The following is a 19,512-nucleotide window of genomic DNA, read 5'->3' as shown; positions in this document are numbered from 1 at the left end:
TATATATAGCATGAAACTCTTAAAAGGGGTTGATTTAACCTCCAGTTTGCTAGTAAAACTGAATTACCATGTTGCAAAGGATTTGTGTCTAAAAAGTGTGCCACCAACATGAAAAGTTTGGAAAGCTGTGGTGTAGCACATTTCACATGTTTCTTTAATCCCATTTGTAAATACCACATTGTAATCCAAGCTAACGGTACTCCAGAGAAAATACGCATGATATGAAGAAAGTGGTCAGAGAGATTTTATATAAAAGGGAAACCTTAGAATGGCTTCAAAACTCGACCAAATAAATTCATAAAGAGTAAGACTATCAATGGCTAAGAGTCATGCTGGCTATATAGTAATACTAGCACCAAGGTCAGAGGCGGGTTGCCTGTCTATACCAGTTACAGTGGCATGAGAGAAGGGTGCTTACATCCTTAATGTTTATTTCAATTAGAATTACACAAGCCTTCATTTCACTTCCTTCCATATTTCAAAGCATTACCTTTACTAAAATATAGCTGTGCAGAATCATAAGGTTCGTAGCCATTTCAGAAGGAATCTTGATTTTCTGGGTTTTTAATTCCGAATACATGCTGAAGAGAACATCATGGGCATTTCGATAGTTCCCTTAACAAAAGAAGAAACAGTTATTACATTTAGAAAACTACTGTTTTATAACAAAACTTTGTCCATATTCATTATATTCCAACGAGGCCCTCCTCTCACTCCCGCTGCCGTCCCAAACACGGTTGGTGGGGATGGGGGAGAGGGCCTTCTTGGCAGTTGCCCCCGGCTCTGGAATTCCCTCCCGAGAGATATTAGACTAGCCCCTACACTGGCCACATTCCAGAAAAATCTGAAAACCTGGCTATGTCAATGTGCTTTTGACTAATTCAGTATAAACTGACGGTGTCCATGCTTCCACCTATACCCAGCTAAAGCACTTTACTCTGGTCCATATCAGTGTTCTGCCAGTTATTGCACATAATTTTAACCACCTGCCTCAATTTTCTGAATACGCTCATGTGCCTGGCTATCGTTGTTGAGTTGCCTTTATTTGAATGTATTGGATGTTTTTATGATTTTAGATGTTATAAGTTAAATGTACCTATGTTGATGTATTTTATTGTGTATTACCAAGCTTGGTGCCCATGTGAGCCGCCCCAAGTTCCTTCGGGGAGATGGGGTGGGATACAAGAATAAAGTTGTTGTTGTTGTTGTTGTTATATTGAGATTAATTAGATAAAAATATCAAGGCTGAATGATTAACACTTCATATAACACCTTTTACGTGAACCTTCTTATCTTGCAAAATCGTGCCTACATAAACAGATTCCATCTTTAGCCACAGCTAAGGTAGTTTACAGGATTTAACCATGTTAATTAACAAATTAAGACCAACCCTGGATCACAAATTATATTCTCACATGAAAGTATTTCTCTAAAGTTAAAGACAAGGAAATGAAATACAGTAGAGTCTCGCTTATCCAACATAAAGGGGCCGGCAGAACGTTGGATAGGTGAAAATGTTGGATAATAAGGAGGGATTATGGAAAAGCCTATTAAATGTCAAATTACATTATGATTTTACAAATTAAGCACCAAAGCATCCTGTTTTACAACAAATCAACTGAAAAAAGCAGTTCAATACATAGTAACATTATGTAGTAATTACTGTATTTATGAATTTATCACCAAAACATTGCAATGTATTGAAAACACTGACTACAAAAACATTGACTACTAAAAGGCAGACTGTGTTGGATAATCCAGAATGTTGGATAAGCGGAGGTTGGATAAGCAAGACTCTACTGTATGATATTGCATAATGTGAAGTTCTCTCTGCAACTCTCTTATTTGCTTTTTGTATGAATACTCAAGTAATTAAGCGTATAGCTAATGCTGGCAGTTCCCCAATCTGTTCCTTGAAGTTTTCCCAATCTGTTCCCTCAAATGCTGTAGAAGTGAGCCTAATTAGGTTCTAATACAGTGGTTCTCAACGTGGGGTTCCCAGATGTTTTTGGCCTTCAACTCCCAGAAATCCCAACAGCTGGTAAATTGGCTGGGATTTCTGGGAGTTGTAGGCTAAAAACATCTGGGGACCCCAGGTTCAGAACCACTGTTCTAACAGGACCACACATACCTGCACATTGTTCTTCTCTGGCAATTATTATGGCTGTCCGAGCAGCTTCTCGGTATTGCTTCAGTGCCATATACAATCGGAATAAATATTTGGCTTCCTATATTTGAAAGGAAAAGTAGATACAGACATGAAAGTACACAGCCCCGTTATTATTAGATGGATCTTAACTTTATGTGAGTCATCAGACTATCAACAAACACAGGCCAGTTGTCTATGGTTTGTAGGTGCATATAGAGTTTTGATTCCATACAACATCTACATTAATTAATCAGCTTTCAGAAATACTCCTTATTTGTATGTACAATCTGAAAATTACCACAGGGTCACCACACCACATTCAAATATAGTGTCTTATTTTTGATCTGACACAATGGAAACTATCTCAGAAATTAATCTTCAATCAGAAAAAAACCATTGTTGTCAGTCTTGGTTTTGAAATTCCTATTGAAATGTATTATCTGAATAAAGTTTTATATATAATTCAAATTCTTCCATTACCCTGTGCAACTGATTGAAAAAGCTTAGGTCCTGTGGATATGTTTTGGATTAAGAGCTAGTGAGGTTTTAAATTCAGTTTTAGAAAACATTCTGAAAAGCAGTTCAGAATTGAATAAAACATTTTCAACAAATGATACTAACAGTGAATCTGAAGTTTCGACTCTCACAGCACAATTCTATGCATGTTTACTTGGAAAGAAATGCCATTGGATTCCGCAGGTGTTACTCTAAATTATATGAGTGCAGGACTGAAGCTTTAATTCAAATAAAAAGGTAAGCAGCAGCTATGACTAGTTAAAACAGAATAGTTACTCACAGAAACAGACTATGGCAAGAAGCAGTAAAGCAGTCAGAAGAACAAAAGAGATTGTCAATGAGAAAAAAAACCATTGGTAAGGGGGAAAATATTGTTTAGTATACCAGTCAGCATGATTATACAAAATGAATACAACTTTATAAAACAATTTCTCATATTTTCCTTGGAGCAAGAGGCAGGCTGAAATAACAGTTACACAAGCAAAGGGGAATCTTACTGAAATTCATGGTGACTTCTAATCATTACCAAACCCAGCTTTTGGTTCTCTGCTGGATTACTTTCACACATCAGCCTAACAAAATTTTTCTTCTTTTACTCAAATTTCTCTGTCACTGATTCACATTGAATAATAAAAACTCAAAAGTTGAATTCTGGCTCTCCAACCTTTGGACTACAATGGGACTAGCACAATTAGTAATCAGTTGCGGAAATAGCTATCCTGAAACCAAAGACAGAGCTAAACTGAGATTTGCCACTGGAGCTGGATCTACACTGCCTTACATCTCAGGATCTGATTCTAGATTATCTGATTATCCCAGATTATCTGGCAGTGCAGATTCATAGAATCCAGTTCAAAGCAGATAATATGGGATCAGATCCTCGGATATAGGGCAATGTAGATCCAGCCTAGGTTCACACTCAGTACAAAACTTTCTCCATCACACTGTTTTACAACATCCAGTTAGATCGGGGATCTCCAAATTAAGGCCCGCAGGCTGGATCTGGCCCCTCAAAGTCATTTATTCAGTCCCTACTCTGTGATAGGGTTGCCCTAAGTCTGAAACAACTTGAAAGCACACAAATTATCGTTAAGCCCCCCCAACAGTCTGAGGGACCATAAGATCTTTGCTTAAAAAGTCTGAGGACCCTTGATATAAATAATACACTCAGCTCAGAGGATTAAATTCTATTGCTTTAAGAGTGGAATTTAGTAGTAGTAACAAGAACAACAACAACAACAAATTTATATTGTCTTCTCCCCTAGAGGACTCAGAGGGCATATAAACAGGCAAATATTAAATGTTTTGTTGCAATGAAACATAATGAGTACCTTTGGTATGCCATCACTTTCTCCCATGAGGTAGTTTATAAGCTGATTAGTCAGAGTTTCATCTTTTGCCTGCCCCACCTACAGAAAAAAATAACAAATTAAACAACTTCATAGAGATTACATGAAGGAAACAAATGAGGCCTTCTTTCTCGTGAAAAAGTAACATCTTGTATGCTCAAACCATAATCAATACAGAATCTTGGGTCTGCAACTTGGCTTGACACTCTGCCCATAACCTCAGGAAAAAAATTAGAGAAAGAAACCACAAACAATTCCTGTTTAGCCTTAGCCCTGATTTCTGGTGCTCCTACCACAGACGCATCCTTGCTGACAGCATTCAAGCCCAATGCCTTATTCACTTTGCGCACTGGGATAGGAAACAACTTCAAATAATCTTGGAGAAATGTATTGATACAGAGATTCCCCCTCCTCTAGAGAAGGCTCACCTTTCTTCTTATCCAATATCTCCATATCCACAAATAAAGTGACAGTGGAGATTTATTTATTTGAAACATTTCTACCCCACCTTTCTCATCTGAGAGGACTCATTTCATGGGGAGAAGCCACTGGAGACACTTGCTTCATCACTTTATTTTATTTATTTATTTATTTATTTATTTACAGTATTTATATTCCGCCCTTCTCACCCCGAAGGGGACTCAGGGCGGATCACATTATACACACATAGGGCAAACATTCAATGCCCATAAACACATCAAACAGAGACTGAGATAGACAGACGCAGAGGCAAGTTAACCTTCTCCTGAGGGGATGTTCGATTCTGGCCACAGGGGGGAGCAGCTGCTTCATCATCCACTCTGACAGCTCTTCCTCATTCCAGGTCGTAAATTAGTTAAACTTGCCTCCCCACTTTTTTATAAGTGGTACCTTATTTCCTACTTGATAGATGGAACTATCTTTCGGGTTGCTAGGTCAGCAACGAGCAGGGGCTATTTTTTATTTTTAATTGACGGGTGCTCACCCCGCCATGGGCTGGCCTCGAACTCATGACCTCATAGAGTGATTTATTGCAGCTGCTCAACAGCCTGCGCCACAACCCGGCCCCAGGGAGTTCCTTTCCCCAGGGAGTTCCTGGTTGTTAATAACACAAGTGTTTCTTGGCATCCCTTAAACATTTTGTGAGGTTTACTAACCCACTGTCATCCCCCCACCCCTGGCTCCTTGTCTGGCTATGAGAGAATTCCAGCTGCACATCTGTGGAGGGAGCTCCTGGCCATTAATAACAAGGGGTTGGTGTTGCACTCATCAACTCTCACCATAACCCCCGTGGGGAGACACATCCCTCTCTTCAATCATCTTCAAGACCTGCCTCCAGACATTACAAGAGAGTGCACCCAATGGAAGGAGTCTCAATAGTCACTCAGGCAACAATCTTCACCAGAAGAGAACTCAGAGTTCTGTGTAATTTCTATTACGAAACTGACTATCCCTATCCAAGTAGTAAGGCTGAGACAACAGTAAATGGCTCGAAGCTGTGTCTGTTGGGGTAGTATTGCTCGCTAAGACAAAAATGATCTTGCAGAAATCAGGACTTGAGAGCACATCTATACTTATTATTTAGGTCAGTTTGGAACTGGTTTGAGGGGAATCGGTTCGCTGTGTGGGTGATTAGCTTGACATGTGGAACTGGTTTTAAGGCCAGTAAGGTGATTAATCCTAGAATCTGACCTCAAACAGCTCTGACAATTTCCCATTAGAACATCAATTTCACCCTAGGATCTGATCTATATTGGGATCTGTTGCAACACATTAAAGGGCTTATCTTGGCATTTCCCGCAACTTTCTTTAATGCACTGTAAACCCTGCAGTGTGCACTGGTGGCATGCATTCTGCAGCTGCCACAGTTTCAAGTCATCTTGAAGCTGTATTAAATGATAGATGGGCCCTAAACTGAGTCCGACTATCCCTATTAGGGCAGTATTGCTCTCAGTAGTACTTCAAAAGAAGCTCCCTCAATCCAATTTAGCCAGAGCACTAAAGCCTTGTCCTGATCTGCTGATGAGGCAGGAGAGAACTGGGAAGGAAGGACTGGGTCCTCCCTTCTAGCGCTGGAAAAAAGCAAGAGACAATACTATAAATTAATATAAAAATTCATTTATATCTAGCATTGATTACCTGCTTAATTAACTATAGCAATGGGATTTGGGTTTTTTTTTTATAACAGGAGGAGCCCAGTCTCCCTACCCCAGCCGTCCTCCTTGTTCTTAAATCATTTTACTTACCGTCTCTATTGCCATTTCTATTGCTGTATTATCATCTGTATTTGGACTTTTCAGAAAGTGTTTCAATGCCTGTAAAAAGAACACCAAATATGAAGTGGCTTACATTTATGAACTATGTTTAAATAATAAACAAATACAACTTTGCATCTCTCGAAATACTCTATGAACACAGAACATGAATACTCAGCTGTTTGACTTCATGAAATCAATGAAAACACGAAACATGAAATATTTATTGATCAGCCAATTGATCTTATCAAAACACACAATATAAACACAACACATAGTATACTTCTAGTCTGAGTAAAAATATAAATATACAAGTACTGTACAGTGAGAAAAAGTGGGAGTGGCCAACTTGTAACCAAATATACCTTAATCTTAAGTATATACATCAAATGTCCTCGTCCCCCTTACATTGTATACCAATCAGATCAATATACTCTAATCTCCTTTTATATACTTTATACAGATAAAGGGCAATTTTTGTAGTAAAAATGTGGTTTTGGCCACTGTATCCCAGCTCGTTTTATTACAAATAAAAGGCCATAAATGTTGTTTCCTTTCTTTTTTGTACAAACAGCAGCTATGTAATATGTGGTTCAGATTTTCATTTTTAATTGGTTTAATTACCAATCCACAACATTCCCATCTCCACCATCTAAATCTCTCCATACCTTTGAAAATGGGTAATATAGAAATGGAAAGAATGGGGAAGCATTTGAATTGCACTCAGAGCACTCTTAATTTGATCCCCCATGCAGCTGTTTTCAAAATACTAATAATGTTTTTGGAGACTCTCTGACAGTGTTCCTATATCCCATCAGGTTCAACCCTGTTCCGACCGATAATACAGTGATTAATACAGTGATTGATGGCTTCATACTGACCCGTGCATATTGACCACACAGAAGGAAGAACTTGCCAGCTTGAAAATGTTTTTTCTCCCCTTCAAAATACAAGGCAATGCTTTGGTAGTCTTCATTAGTGGTGTCCTCAGAACCTGCAACAAAAGAATAAAAAAATCCACAATAGTTTCCCTCTGGAGAAACCCCCTTCTCCATGCAGTTGGAGAAAATGAGCTTGGTTCTGAACTGTTCTTCTGTGAACAGAAGAGTGTTCACAAGATCAGGGCTTCTTAAACTTTTCCAGCCAGGACTCCTTTTGGCCGGATAAATTTATATGTGCCTAGCACGTATACATTTATATATCTGTATTTAAAATAGGTATAAAATTAAACCTTTACTGATAACACATCAGAATTTGCAAAACTTGCTAAACAGGCTGATTTCCTGTTTCATGATGTACAGCTGAAGCATCTTCTGCAGAGAGCACCATAAACACTGCACAACAGATTCATGTAAATATCTAAATAACTACTAGATGACACTGAGGAAAAGCTTTTGGGACTCCAATATTGAACTAAGGGAACCCATTTGGGATTAGGGCCCACAGTTTCAGATGCAGTGCACTAGATGGTGTTCTCTATTGTTATCTCCTGAAATGCAATTTTAGATGTGGGAAAATTCTTGGGACTTCTATGGGACATGAGGCTGTAGTGTAAATGAAGAACGGAGTGGCAGAGTTATACAAAAACCAAATTAGTGTTCTCCCTTTCTGTTGCTATAAAACATTACAAGTGTCATGGGCTCTCACTTCCACAAAATGTTCATTTTAAAAAAAAACTGACTGGCCATAAATTCCTCTTAACAGTTGTACACCATAATAAAGGAACCCTATCCATTATTAAAACGTTTTAGATGGCACACCACACACTGACTGACATTGCAAAGCGATGCATGCTTCCCTGGTGTAGGTCCTACTCAACTCAAAGGGACTTCTGAGTTGGTACATACAAGATTGCCTTGGTAGTAAATTTCCAATATGTCAAAACCCACATTCAACACTACATATAAGAAAACATATATTGATAAAGACCTCAGAACAATTACCTGACACTGTGATACTCACTAATTATGTCTGCGTATATCTCCATTTTATTGTGTTGTTGGGCCAGTGTGAATGCTTCATTGTTACATTTGGACATCACCAAAAATTGGATGGCAGACCCATAGTCACCCAACTGCAGAAAGAATCTAAACATAATTAACAAATAATTATTTGTTTACTTTTTAAAAAGTTACGTTGTTCAAAACTCAAATTAAGTTTTTATACATTCAGTACATCCAGATGTTTAAAGGAATAAGATGTCACACTTTAATGTGAAAGTGGCAGAATTACTTCAATAACCAGCTATAAGCTGTATTTATAATCTGACCATTATAATGGCGATGAGAGAGGGCCGTTTCAGTGGCTGCACCAACTCTTTGGAACTCCCTCCCCAAGGAGGTTAAAACAATCCCCTCCCTGACATCTTTTAAAAAGCAGCTAAAGACCTTCCTGTTTGCACAAGCTTTAATGAAGACACTTAGTTGGAATGACAGGAAGGCTAACTCTTAGTGAGATATGCTAAGTTTAACATCTGTCTTGCTGAGTTTCTCGCAATAATTGTATGTGACAAATATTTTAAAATGTGTTTTATTTATTCCTTATGGTAAAATTGGTTTAATAGGTTTTGTTATATATGTATGTTGACGGATTGTTTTTATAATGTTGTGAGCCGCTTTGGGTCCTGTTTAGGGAGAAAAGTGGGATACAACTAAAGATTTATGATGATGATGATGATTAAATTGTTAGATTTGCAAGTCAGTTGAAAATCTGAAAAGCTAGATTCTATAGTTACAGTTACCTGGCTACCATTTTGGCTCCATCAAGAGACTGTGTTTCCCTGACGACGCTAACAGCTTTTTCCGGGTTGTTAAGATGATCCAAATATAGCCGGATAACATTATCCCATTGCTTGGCATTTTCATAGGCCAACACAGCTTCCTTGTATCTAATAGAGACAAAGATCATCACATTGCACTTTGTATTCAGTTTCCAAAATTTCTAGCCCTACAACTTCTACTTGAAGAGATCAGGGGTGGGAATTATTGGCCTCCCATATGTTATTGAATGTTGAATCCCAGCATCCCTATCTATGGGCTACGGCCTGAATCTTATGGTTAGTCCCAAATAGAGTAGGCACGATGAATTAAAAAGATTTACCTGTATGGTGATTTAACATTTCATCCCTAAATAGAAAATTCCCTCCCTTCTAAATCAGGCCTACACAACATGTGGTCATCCTGCTCCCTTGAACTCCTAGAGCCTGAAAAACCAGGATGGAAATGGGGATTGGCCCTCAGGATCATGGAAGGCAGCCCTGAGAGTCAATCCCCACAGGCCCAACACCTCAAAAGATCCAGACTTTTCAGTAAGGTCCAGATCTTTTGAGGTTTTTTTTTTTAATTTGGGAAATCCTAGTTTACTCTGAATTAATCCAGATCAACTTGAGGTGTTGTTTGAATGCCTCATGTTAACCCAGAACCCATCACGGTTTTGGGACCAGTTTGTAAGGTCCCTCTCTGAGCCTCAGGAAGAAAAGGCAAACCTCTTTTGAATAAATCTTGACAATAGGGCGATAGGGTTGCCTGAGGGTTGTCTTAAGTCTGAAACAACTTGAAGGCATACAACAACAATTCTAATTAATCATGAATTATATCTTACTTGGAAAGTGGGGTGCTAAAAACCTATTTGCAGTACCAAGAGGCTTAGCCTATTCAATTTTGGTCCCTTACTACTGCCAAGTATTTAATACCTGGCATGCTATAGAATTGTTATGTTCAAAAGAAATCTGGCTTATTATGAGAAAGTCAGTGTGCTGATGCATGCTGCCACCTGGCTCTTCTTGCAAGTAGGACTGCCTAAACAAACTATGAAATTTTAATCTGTAATATACCTAGTGTGACAGAAGGTTTATGAACTATGGCAAGTATGGCAAGTATTTTCCTCCATAAGACAGAATCATAAGCCATGGGCTTGCTCTTGGTTTACAACACTGACTCCAAGCAAATAAACTACAAGTCAATCCCAAATAATTACACTTAGAAGATCCCCAGTTTGTTTAGTCCAGAGATGGAAAACCTTCACAGGGGCTACTTCCACATACCCCGAATCTGCAGAGCACTATACTGTGCTGCTACCAATTTGGACACGAATCTTTGACATAGGAGAAGCTATCAGCAGCATCACATTAGGAATACAAGATTTAAAAATCTTCAACAAAAAATAAAAAAAAATCTACTGCAGAATTTAGCAAGCCTTCTCTGATAAAGCATCTCTAACTGAACTCCACAGAACCAGCCTGCAGTTGTACATATGATGGTAATTCTAGAATACATTCTAGAGTGGAAAATATACCTGCCATCCGCTTCCTTTGCTTTGGCATACTGAAGGTGTATCTTTGGAGAGGATACATGGGGAAGAAGCTCGCCAACTTTTGCCCTATATAACCAGAAATCAATTATGTTTACCATATTTTCCACAAAGGCATATCCATCTAGCCCACTATATCAATAATCAAGGCAATCAAACTTCCTACTAGTCTATTTTAAGAAACATCTGAAGTAATCTTTTGATAGAACAATCACTTAAGACAGGAAAATTGGACGTGTTATATTTATTATGAAATGGACCCAGAGATCTTATATGTTTCTTCGGAGCATGCAAATGACTACATCTATTGTTTGATGAACAGAAATGTTGCAGCATGTAGTACTGCAGGCAGAATTTGGTTTTTTGGAAATTTCAAGACAGCTTCTCAAAACTACAGTTGAGAAGATATGCTCTAAAGCAGTGGTTCCCAACCCTTTTTTTGACCAGGGATCACTTGATCAGGGACCACTCTGCAACATTAGTACCAAAAGGGTTACAAATAAGGTTTTGGTCAACTTTAGATTGGGTTTGGTTATTTGGGGTGCTGATTCAGAAAACTGCATTGGATAGACCACATCAGCCCTAATTTCTGATTCAGAACATATGTCATTCAGTAGTCACCATCTGCTTGCCCACAGAAAACCATATTTAATAATCTAGAGCTGATATGGTCTGTCCAATGCATTTTTCTGAATCAATAGTCCAAATATCCCGAGGAACAGGCCTAAAAACAAAGAAACCAAGGTGTCCCCACTTCTAGGCGCCACATGGAACGGCTCCACTCAGGGAGAGGGAGGAGGAGAAGCAGCAGTTAGGAGGCTTGTTGTCACGCCTTTTATGGGTAGTCTGCCTCTCCTCTCTCAACAACCCCATTGCCTCAACAATAAGAGGGTTTCGTGAGACCAGTTGCTCTCATTACAACGGTATAGTGACGGTGCAATATTTTAGTTTGTGGGGACCACTGGTGGTTCACAAACCACAGGTTAGGAACTATTGCTCTGAAGTGAACGGAGCAGTTGTCTGGAGAACAAGCCCTATGAGGAGCGGCTTAAAGAGCTGGGCATGTTTAGCCTGCAGAAGAGAAGGCTGAGAGGAGACATGATAGCCATGTACAAATACGTGAAGGGAAGTCATAGGGAGGAGGGAGCAAGCTTGTTTTCTGCTGCCCTGCAGACTAGGACACGGAACAATGGCTTCAAACTACAGGAAAGGAGATTCCACCTGAACATCAGGAAGAACTTCCTCACTGTGAGAGCTGTTCGACAGTGGAACTCTCTCCCCCGGGCCGTGGTGGAGGCTCCTTCTTTGGAGGCTTTTAAGCAGAGGCTGGATGGCCATCTGTCGGGGGTGCTTTGAATGCGATTTCCTGCTTCTTAGCAGGGGGTTGGACTGGATGGCCCATGAGGTCTCTTCCAACTCTACTATTCTATGATTCTATGATTCTATGGAGGAAGGACTGTCCTTGAAAGGGGGTTGCATGTGGCCCTTGAAGCCCTAAGTACAGCCATAAAAACACCATAAAGACGCTAAACTATTGTGCCACAAAGATATTTTTCCTTCAACAGATTTTGAAACACCAGGCTTTTTATCTACGATATGTTGTATTTCAGGCTACTTGCCTAATACTGTATAACTTGCTTGGCATTGCTACAGCCTGTACTGATAATTAAACACCTTCATCTTTAAAAGCCTGTCTGAATAAAAAGGTTTTAGCCTGCCGCCACAAGGACAGCAGGGAGGGGGCCATTCTGGCTTCCCTGGGCAGGGAGTTCCAGAGTCAAGAGGCAGCCACTGAGAAGACCCATTCTCTCGTTCCCATCAACCAAGCTTGAGATGGAGGTGGGACTGTCCTTCCAATAACTGGAAAATCATTTTATCTTAGAAAGTGGGAGAAACAAAACAATATTTTTCTATTTAAATTAACTCTTAATTTCTGTTTTACAATTGTTATTTTGACTTTTGCATTGCAACCTAACCAGGGTTTCATAACTAAATACAAAATACAGAAAAAAAAGATCGTGCCACTGCTGTATCCAATTTATGCATCAGTAAAATCAGTGCGATTGCACTCAATGGCAGAAGTGAAGGAATATATTACAATTAGATTTCTGATATGGAAACAAAAGGGAAGGGAAACTAAAATAAAAGATGGAGACTCAGATTTTTCTACATATTTCCTGGTTTTTCCTTTATTATTTTCTCTACATGACTATCAAGGGTGGAATGTTGCACTCACCAATTTTTGCAACGAATGTATACTGAAGCGGCTTTGTCATAGTACTGGCCTTTCTCATAGAGCTGGGCAGCTTCTGAAAATTGCTGCAATACAATAAGTGGTACAGGCTTTTAACTAACATATAAATTCACACATTCTGAATGCTTCTTGTGTATTTTAAAAATAAGTACCTTCATGCTCTCAAGAATAGCTCCACAGTCTCTTTTCAACATCCTGGAAGGATGCTTGATGGCTTGGTTAATACCTCGCCGAATGTCACCCATTCGGATAGACATTTTAGCAACTCCAGCTAGGCAGGTCTCATCATGCTCTTGGTACTGGCAAATTGAGAAAATGGTATAAAAGGGCAAGAACAATAAAAAATATTCCCGCAGCAAAAAGCAGAACATCCAATAAAGCATTGGGAGGAGGGAGAGGGAAGGGGACTGAAATTTAAATAGCCATTATTTTCTAAGTATTTAAGGAAGTCTAGAATCATATAGCTGGAAAAGCTCACAAGGGTCATCAACTCTGCAGGAATACACAATCAAACACTTGCAACAGATAGCTACTAGTCATGGACCCGGTTACCATCTCATCTGTTTATTTCTTGCTTTCGTACCATCCGTCCATTCGGATGGCAAGGAACAATACACCCCCATTCCAGAACAGAAATATCAGTGAAACAAAAAAAGGGGAAATGGTTGCTGTTTGTTCAGCTGATTTTCAGCGCTTGGCAGGGCCTACAGCCAGGTGCCGGGCGCTCGGGTCACTCAGATGTAGGCTATGGCAAGCCCTGGTGCTTTGCCACCAATGGGCTGAAAAATGTTTGTTTTTCGGACCGTGGACAAAAAAGCTCATTTGTGAAGGCGCCCGTTTTTGGGAGAGGTATTCAAAAACTAAAACGGGGCCTTACAAATAAAACAAACCGAAACGGAAAGTGATTCTAAAGAAATGCTCAAGACTAATAGCCACCCAACCTCTGTTTTTTTTCCCTTAAAAATACTTCTAAACAGGTTTATTTCTATTTATAATTCTTGAGTGTTTTTCTTTTAAGGCAGCTTAAAGATTTACACATTATATTTTGGCCTAATGCATCTGATCAAATGGGCAGCAATTCAATTGCCTTTTAAAGTAATTTTTATTTATCACTCTTCTCTTAAAAATATAAACAATAAATATATGCGTAAAACAGATTATCTTCTTTTGTGTCAAGGTGTAGTGTTCAAAAAATATTCAAGCACTTGTAAAGTAAGAAATAATGCTCTCCTAAATATCTGGTGTAATTGGCATTTATATTTAAAAAGTCATGTAACAAAAGCTGTTCTGAATGTTACTGTGCCCAGCTTTGGTTAATTAGCATTTAAACAGCGACTAAAGACTGTGAATCAAAATGTTACTATAAAGACGTATTAAAGTTTACCACAGAGCCAGCATGAAGAAAATTCTTACCTTAATGTCACCTGTAATTCCTTTTTCATAATGTGCCAATGCATTAACATAATCACCACTATAACAGAGATAATATATCTATATTGAGATATAAACTAAAATGTAATGACATGAATAAGGCATTTAAAGGATTCTAATAGACCTCTAGAGTAACACATTCAATTAAGTCAGGAAAAATGGCATTCACAAGACTCTTGGATTGCATTGTGAGCCCTTATTGTTTCCTGCAATTGTGTTACAGACCAAGTAAATGACTGCAATGCAACTCCCAGAAACAAGCTATAATTTCTTCCCTAAAGTATATATTTCTCAATAGTTTTTCTGGTTTAATATACCAGCATACCCCATGCTTTACAAAAGGCCTATCTGTTTCCCCTTTAAATCCAGGCTTATATATATAGGCTGGAGCATAAGGAAGGGTGAACACTCCTGTAACATTTGCTTGCTGTCTGTGCCCCTGTTCAGAAGATTTCATCTCACTTTCTGTTCCTGTGATACTTGGATTTTGAAAAAATTGGCTTGTTGGAAACAAAGATTGGTGAGAAAGCTTTAGTGGAGACACCTTATCCCCATGATAACTCTTTCAGGAGTTAATTTCCCTTTTGAGGGGTAGATTTCTCTCACTTCCTGTTGTCTCACCCCCGTTCTTAACTATGAGTCATTTGTAAGTTCAGATGTTTGTAGCTCAGGGACTGCTTGTACTGGAAAAGTACTGGAAAAGTATAAACAAAGAGCCCATCAATAGATAGAGAACTCAACCTATATGAAAATTAAATACTAAATACATAAGTAAACTGTGTACTATAGATTTCAGAAGTTGGGCATTTATTTTACTATTTGACAAGTCAATCCTGAACTTCATGCCTACCTGAAAACTTACGGCAGCTCCATACACTGAAAATTCAGTGAAGAAGCAAAATCTATGAATATCGAATCACCTCTTTCCTGCTCCTTATGTCTCCACTGGCCTTTCTGTTCTACTTCAGTCTGTTCTTTTTGTGGTTGTAGTTGTGTTTGTTATGCTGATATGAGTTAACCAAGTTTAATAGTACAAAATAATCAGGTTCAAAATTGCAGTTGGTGCAAATCTACTCCAAGTACATTGAATACTTATTTGTTTTGGGGATCAGTTGAAAAGGGCTGCTATTAAACCTGCTGTTAAGGGTCACCTTTCTAACTGTTCTTTCTGCTGATGTGTCTTGCTTTAAAATTTTCTTAATGTTTTTCTATTGTTATTATATATTGTTTGACGTAAGAACCTCTACGCGCATACAAATGTAAAGATAAAAAGTAAACAAAACAAACCACCACACAACAGAATTTTTACAAGCAAACATACGTGAATTCCAATTGCACAGCATATTCCTTGGATATGAAGGGAATATGGTCTGGTGCCAAACGTTTAGCTAGTTGAAGGGCAGTGTCCCAATGCTGCAGATCTCTTCTCATCTATTGCCAGAAATAGCAAAGATTTTAATGAGAAAAGTTATTATGACCCACTCACTTAACAAAAATGTTTTTAAAGAGAATATAGTTCTATGTGATTAAATATTAGACAGCTTGATACCTCACCTCAAGTGCAACACCAGGACAGGAAGATGCCAAATACAAGTCCTGAGCCAAATTAAAGTTCTTCGTATACATGGCAAGATGTCCTGCTAATAGATTGTGATCTTCTATGCCCTGAAAACAGATAAATGCACGTATAAAGGTGTACGCTTGGCCTATGACTTGGGAGAGATGAACACAGCTATAGCTGTGCTGTTTTCCAAAAAATGCTGAGGCAAATGAATTTGGCTTATGCCCAAAGTAAGGAAAAGCATAAGTCAAGGGAAACGGGCATGAGCGTTGTCTGTTCCAATACATGTCCTTATGTCATAAAAGAGCATTTAAAATGAGAGGGTTCATTGGGTTGCTGTGAATTTTCCGGCCTGTATGGCCATCTTTCAGAAACATCCTCTCCTGATGTTTCAACCACATTGATGGCAGGAATCCTCAGAGGTTATGAGATCTGTTGGAAACTAGGCAATTGGGTTTTATATATCTGTGGAATGTCCAGGGTGGGAGAAAGAATTTGTCTGTTTGAGGCTAGTGTGAATGTTGCAATTGGCCACCTTAAATAGCGTTAGAGGGTTCATGTTTGCAAAAGCTGCCTACCCCCTATTGCTCCAAACATAGAGAATCGCCAGACTATGAATTCTTGTTATTTGCCATCAGTTTGATGTTGACTCAATGAAATTGATTTGCATTACTGGACATGCATATTTGACAAACTTTCAATAGGCACAAACATTCAAAACAAAAAAAAGCCCTTTGTTTGTTTGCTTTAATTGATATCCCATTTTCCTCTAAGCATGGCATTCAAGATAGCTAAGGCTTCCAGGGGCCAGGCCCCACATCATTGAGAGTCTCAGAATGAAAATCACATCACAAAAACAAATACTTATAACATTTTGATGTGTAAGAGTTTACCTTTATTTGTTCTAATGACATGACCATTCCCACATTGCTGATTGTCCTGTAAACTCTAATTGCAAATTCCAGTTCCATGTGATACAAGCAAGCTGTGGCTAGCTCATTCCAACTTGGCTGATCATTCAGAAGTTTGCATATATTCCATGCTTCCGAAAATCTATGCAAAGTTGCAGAAAACAAAAGCAATTAACTGTGTCACAGCATCGCTGGCTCCTGAAAATTCTTTTGTATACTATTTTAAAAGGGAACTCACTTTTTCAATACTAAAGTCTGTGTAAGGATTTGTTTCAGCTCATTATATCCCATGTCTTTCAAAGGGCCAAGGAAATTATGGGTACTAAGAGTGATGTTGTTGGTTTTTCCACTTTGAGTCTGACAAGTTAATTCTCCATTATACAAAAGCAAAGGTTTGTGGGAATAAGGAACTCTTGTGCTTCCTGCCAAAATAACCTTGGACCCTATATTACAACACAAGAAAAAAGGTTTATTTTTGGAGTTAATTAGAATTAACCCAACATTCAGTTAAAAAACAACAAATGGGGGAAAAAGAAAAAATACTTAATGTTAATTTGATTTGTTGCAATTGGTCATTCATTTATTAATTCAACCAATAAATATTTTGCCTTTCCCATAGCACAGGTACCATGTCTATCATACCTGCTCAGTAACATCTGAGACAGTAAACGTGAAAAATCACAAAAACAAAAATCATAAACACTGAAGTAATGTTCTACTACATCTCAGAAACATATATTGGCACAACCAGTATGATTTACTTAAAAAAACCCCAATGAAACTTTTTTTCTTGAAATTAAAGATGATCATATATATTTTAGTTCCTGTAGTTAGCTGATGTAATTGTTTAATAGCTGAACTGAGACCTCTTGCAGCATTTATCAAATGGAATCTGTCATATCAACCCTTTTCATCTCTATCTCTTCTGTTTCACTACAGACTGTATTTCAACAAGGAAATCAAGGAACCCTAATTTTAAATAAGTTACAAATTAAAACTTCAACGAAAGAATTATTTCCTGTACAAAAACAGAATTATCTACTGACCTACCCATATTATTCTAATTATATAATACTGAGTAGAGAATAGACTACAAAGCAGAAAAACTCAGAAAGTAAATAATCGTAGATAAGGAGGCCTGCAAACAATGGTATCGCAAGGGTTGGTGTCACCCAGTGCAGGGAATGGAGGCAGCCCAGTGATCCCACTGTTTGCAAAAGCTCAAATGAGAGCTGAGTCACATACCAAAAAAGCAAGAAAAAGCTTATGGTACCCAGGCAGTTTGGCCCCCAGATAGGATGACCTGTCAAATCCTAGCATATGTCGAATCCATCCACTGCCAGCTCTAAATGTGTTGAATCCAAAATCTTCTGAGCATAGAAGGGGTCCTGCCATAGCAGAATGCCCCTTCTATTAGCAACTAGTATTTGGCAACAACCTATTGATTTGGATTGCAATAACAAATCAACCACTTCTAACTGTAAGTGTTAGAGGTTCAAGCTCTAATCTTAATGCTATAAGAAGTTTAGAGGGGAAAATCTCTAAACTTTACAAGAGATCTCACATCAAATGCTCTACTCCTGCTCAATGACACATTGAAAGCGGTATACACTAATGCAAATATTAACGATTAATACATTATACAATAGAAGATTAAATTCCATTTTACTTTAATTTGATTTCCTCATCATTCCTAATCTTTCGCTTTACATTCCCATTGTCTAAATGTAGATGGAAGCACCCAAGAATTGGAATATCTTGCTTAAATGGATTTATAAATTGCCATGTACAACTTTAGAATAATAATAAAACTTTGCAATACCTTGTATAGTATCCTTATGAAAGACATATGTATATATTTTGTCATCATCATATGCAACAAAGGCACCTTTGTCTTTTGGCCAGTTTTCCCACAGAATCCCCTTGATGGTTGGCTGGAAATTTGGAATCTCAAAGGCAATATCACTCGCCTGCGAAGGTAACATATAAATCCATTTTGTAGAGGAAGAAGGAAGTGGAACAGGAGACTAAATCCATTAGTTAGTCTCAAATGTAGTAACGATTAGTTAAATTTACATTTATGCCTTTGATTCAGAAGGTCTATACTAGCTGAGACTGATAATTACATTTAATCCATAATGAATATAACTATTTGAATTATATTTAGATATTAAATTAATTATCTTTGGTGTTACAGTTAAGAATTTATTAAATGTATTTAAGTAAAGAGAATCTGAAACTAATTTCACAATCTTAATTGAGAGGTTCGAACAAAATATCCCAACCTAGCCCCCTTAGTCATAAATCAACAGGCAATCCAATAATATAGTGTTAGGTAATTTTTTTTTAAATGCTAGTTTAAGTAAAAGCTAAAACCTTTTTATTCAGACAGGCTTGTAATGAAGAATGGTTTTAAGATCAAGTCAGGGGGTGCTGTGGTTTTTAGCTTTGACTATGTTTTTATGGATTTTAACTGAATTTTAAAATACGATTGATGCTCAATTCTGTTTTAATGTTTGTATATTTGTAAATTGTAAATCATACTGAAAAGCTTTTAATGTAAGCCACTTTTGAATCTCCTTGTGGAGAGAAAAAGTGGTGTATAAATAAACATAAAATAATAATAATAGTCCATTAATAATAATAATAATAATAATAATAATAATAATAATAATAATAATAATAAAATATAGTAATAAAATAGTCCTAGACACTTGGGAAGTGTCCGACGCGTGATCCAATACAACAGCCAGCAGAGTGTCTGCTGTGGACTCATCTTGTTGTATTTCAAATAATAAT

The 19,512-nt window shown here is 37.9% G+C and overlaps 1 protein-coding gene across 2 annotated transcripts in view; it reads right to left on the bottom strand.

Annotated features, from left to right (window-relative positions):
* The window catches only part of wdr19 (WD repeat domain 19), a 49,272-nt gene that overhangs the window by 7,995 nt on the left and 21,765 nt on the right, over nt 1–19,512 (bottom strand). The window contains exons 16-31 of one of the 2 annotated variants that reach the window (XM_062982229.1): nt 18,536–18,683; nt 16,952–17,156; nt 16,696–16,855; nt 15,796–15,906; nt 15,563–15,672; nt 14,224–14,281; nt 12,963–13,109; nt 12,793–12,875; nt 10,542–10,625; nt 8,989–9,135; nt 8,211–8,335; nt 7,130–7,242; nt 6,240–6,308; nt 3,997–4,074; nt 2,132–2,228; nt 491–615 (exon numbers count right to left, since the gene is read on the bottom strand). In XM_062982229.1, the coding sequence (XP_062838299.1) occupies nt 491–615; nt 2,132–2,228; nt 3,997–4,074; nt 6,240–6,308; nt 7,130–7,242; nt 8,211–8,335; nt 8,989–9,135; nt 10,542–10,625; nt 12,793–12,875; nt 12,963–13,109; nt 14,224–14,281; nt 15,563–15,672; nt 15,796–15,906; nt 16,696–16,855; nt 16,952–17,156; nt 18,536–18,683 (1,860 nt within the window). The remainder of the gene's footprint in view (nt 1–490; nt 616–2,131; nt 2,229–3,996; nt 4,075–6,239; nt 6,309–7,129; nt 7,243–8,210; nt 8,336–8,988; nt 9,136–10,541; nt 10,626–12,792; nt 12,876–12,962; nt 13,110–14,223; nt 14,282–15,562; nt 15,673–15,795; nt 15,907–16,695; nt 16,856–16,951; nt 17,157–18,535; nt 18,684–19,512) is intronic. The other variant, XR_010006651.1, reaches the window with a different exon arrangement.

The sequence above is a fragment of the Anolis carolinensis genome, chromosome 5, assembly GCF_035594765.1.
Source record: "Anolis carolinensis isolate JA03-04 chromosome 5, rAnoCar3.1.pri, whole genome shotgun sequence".
Classification (NCBI taxonomy): domain Eukaryota; kingdom Metazoa; phylum Chordata; class Lepidosauria; order Squamata; family Dactyloidae; genus Anolis; species Anolis carolinensis.
Note: the sequence above shows the minus strand (reverse complement) of the source record. Positions and strands in the feature narration are given on the sequence as shown.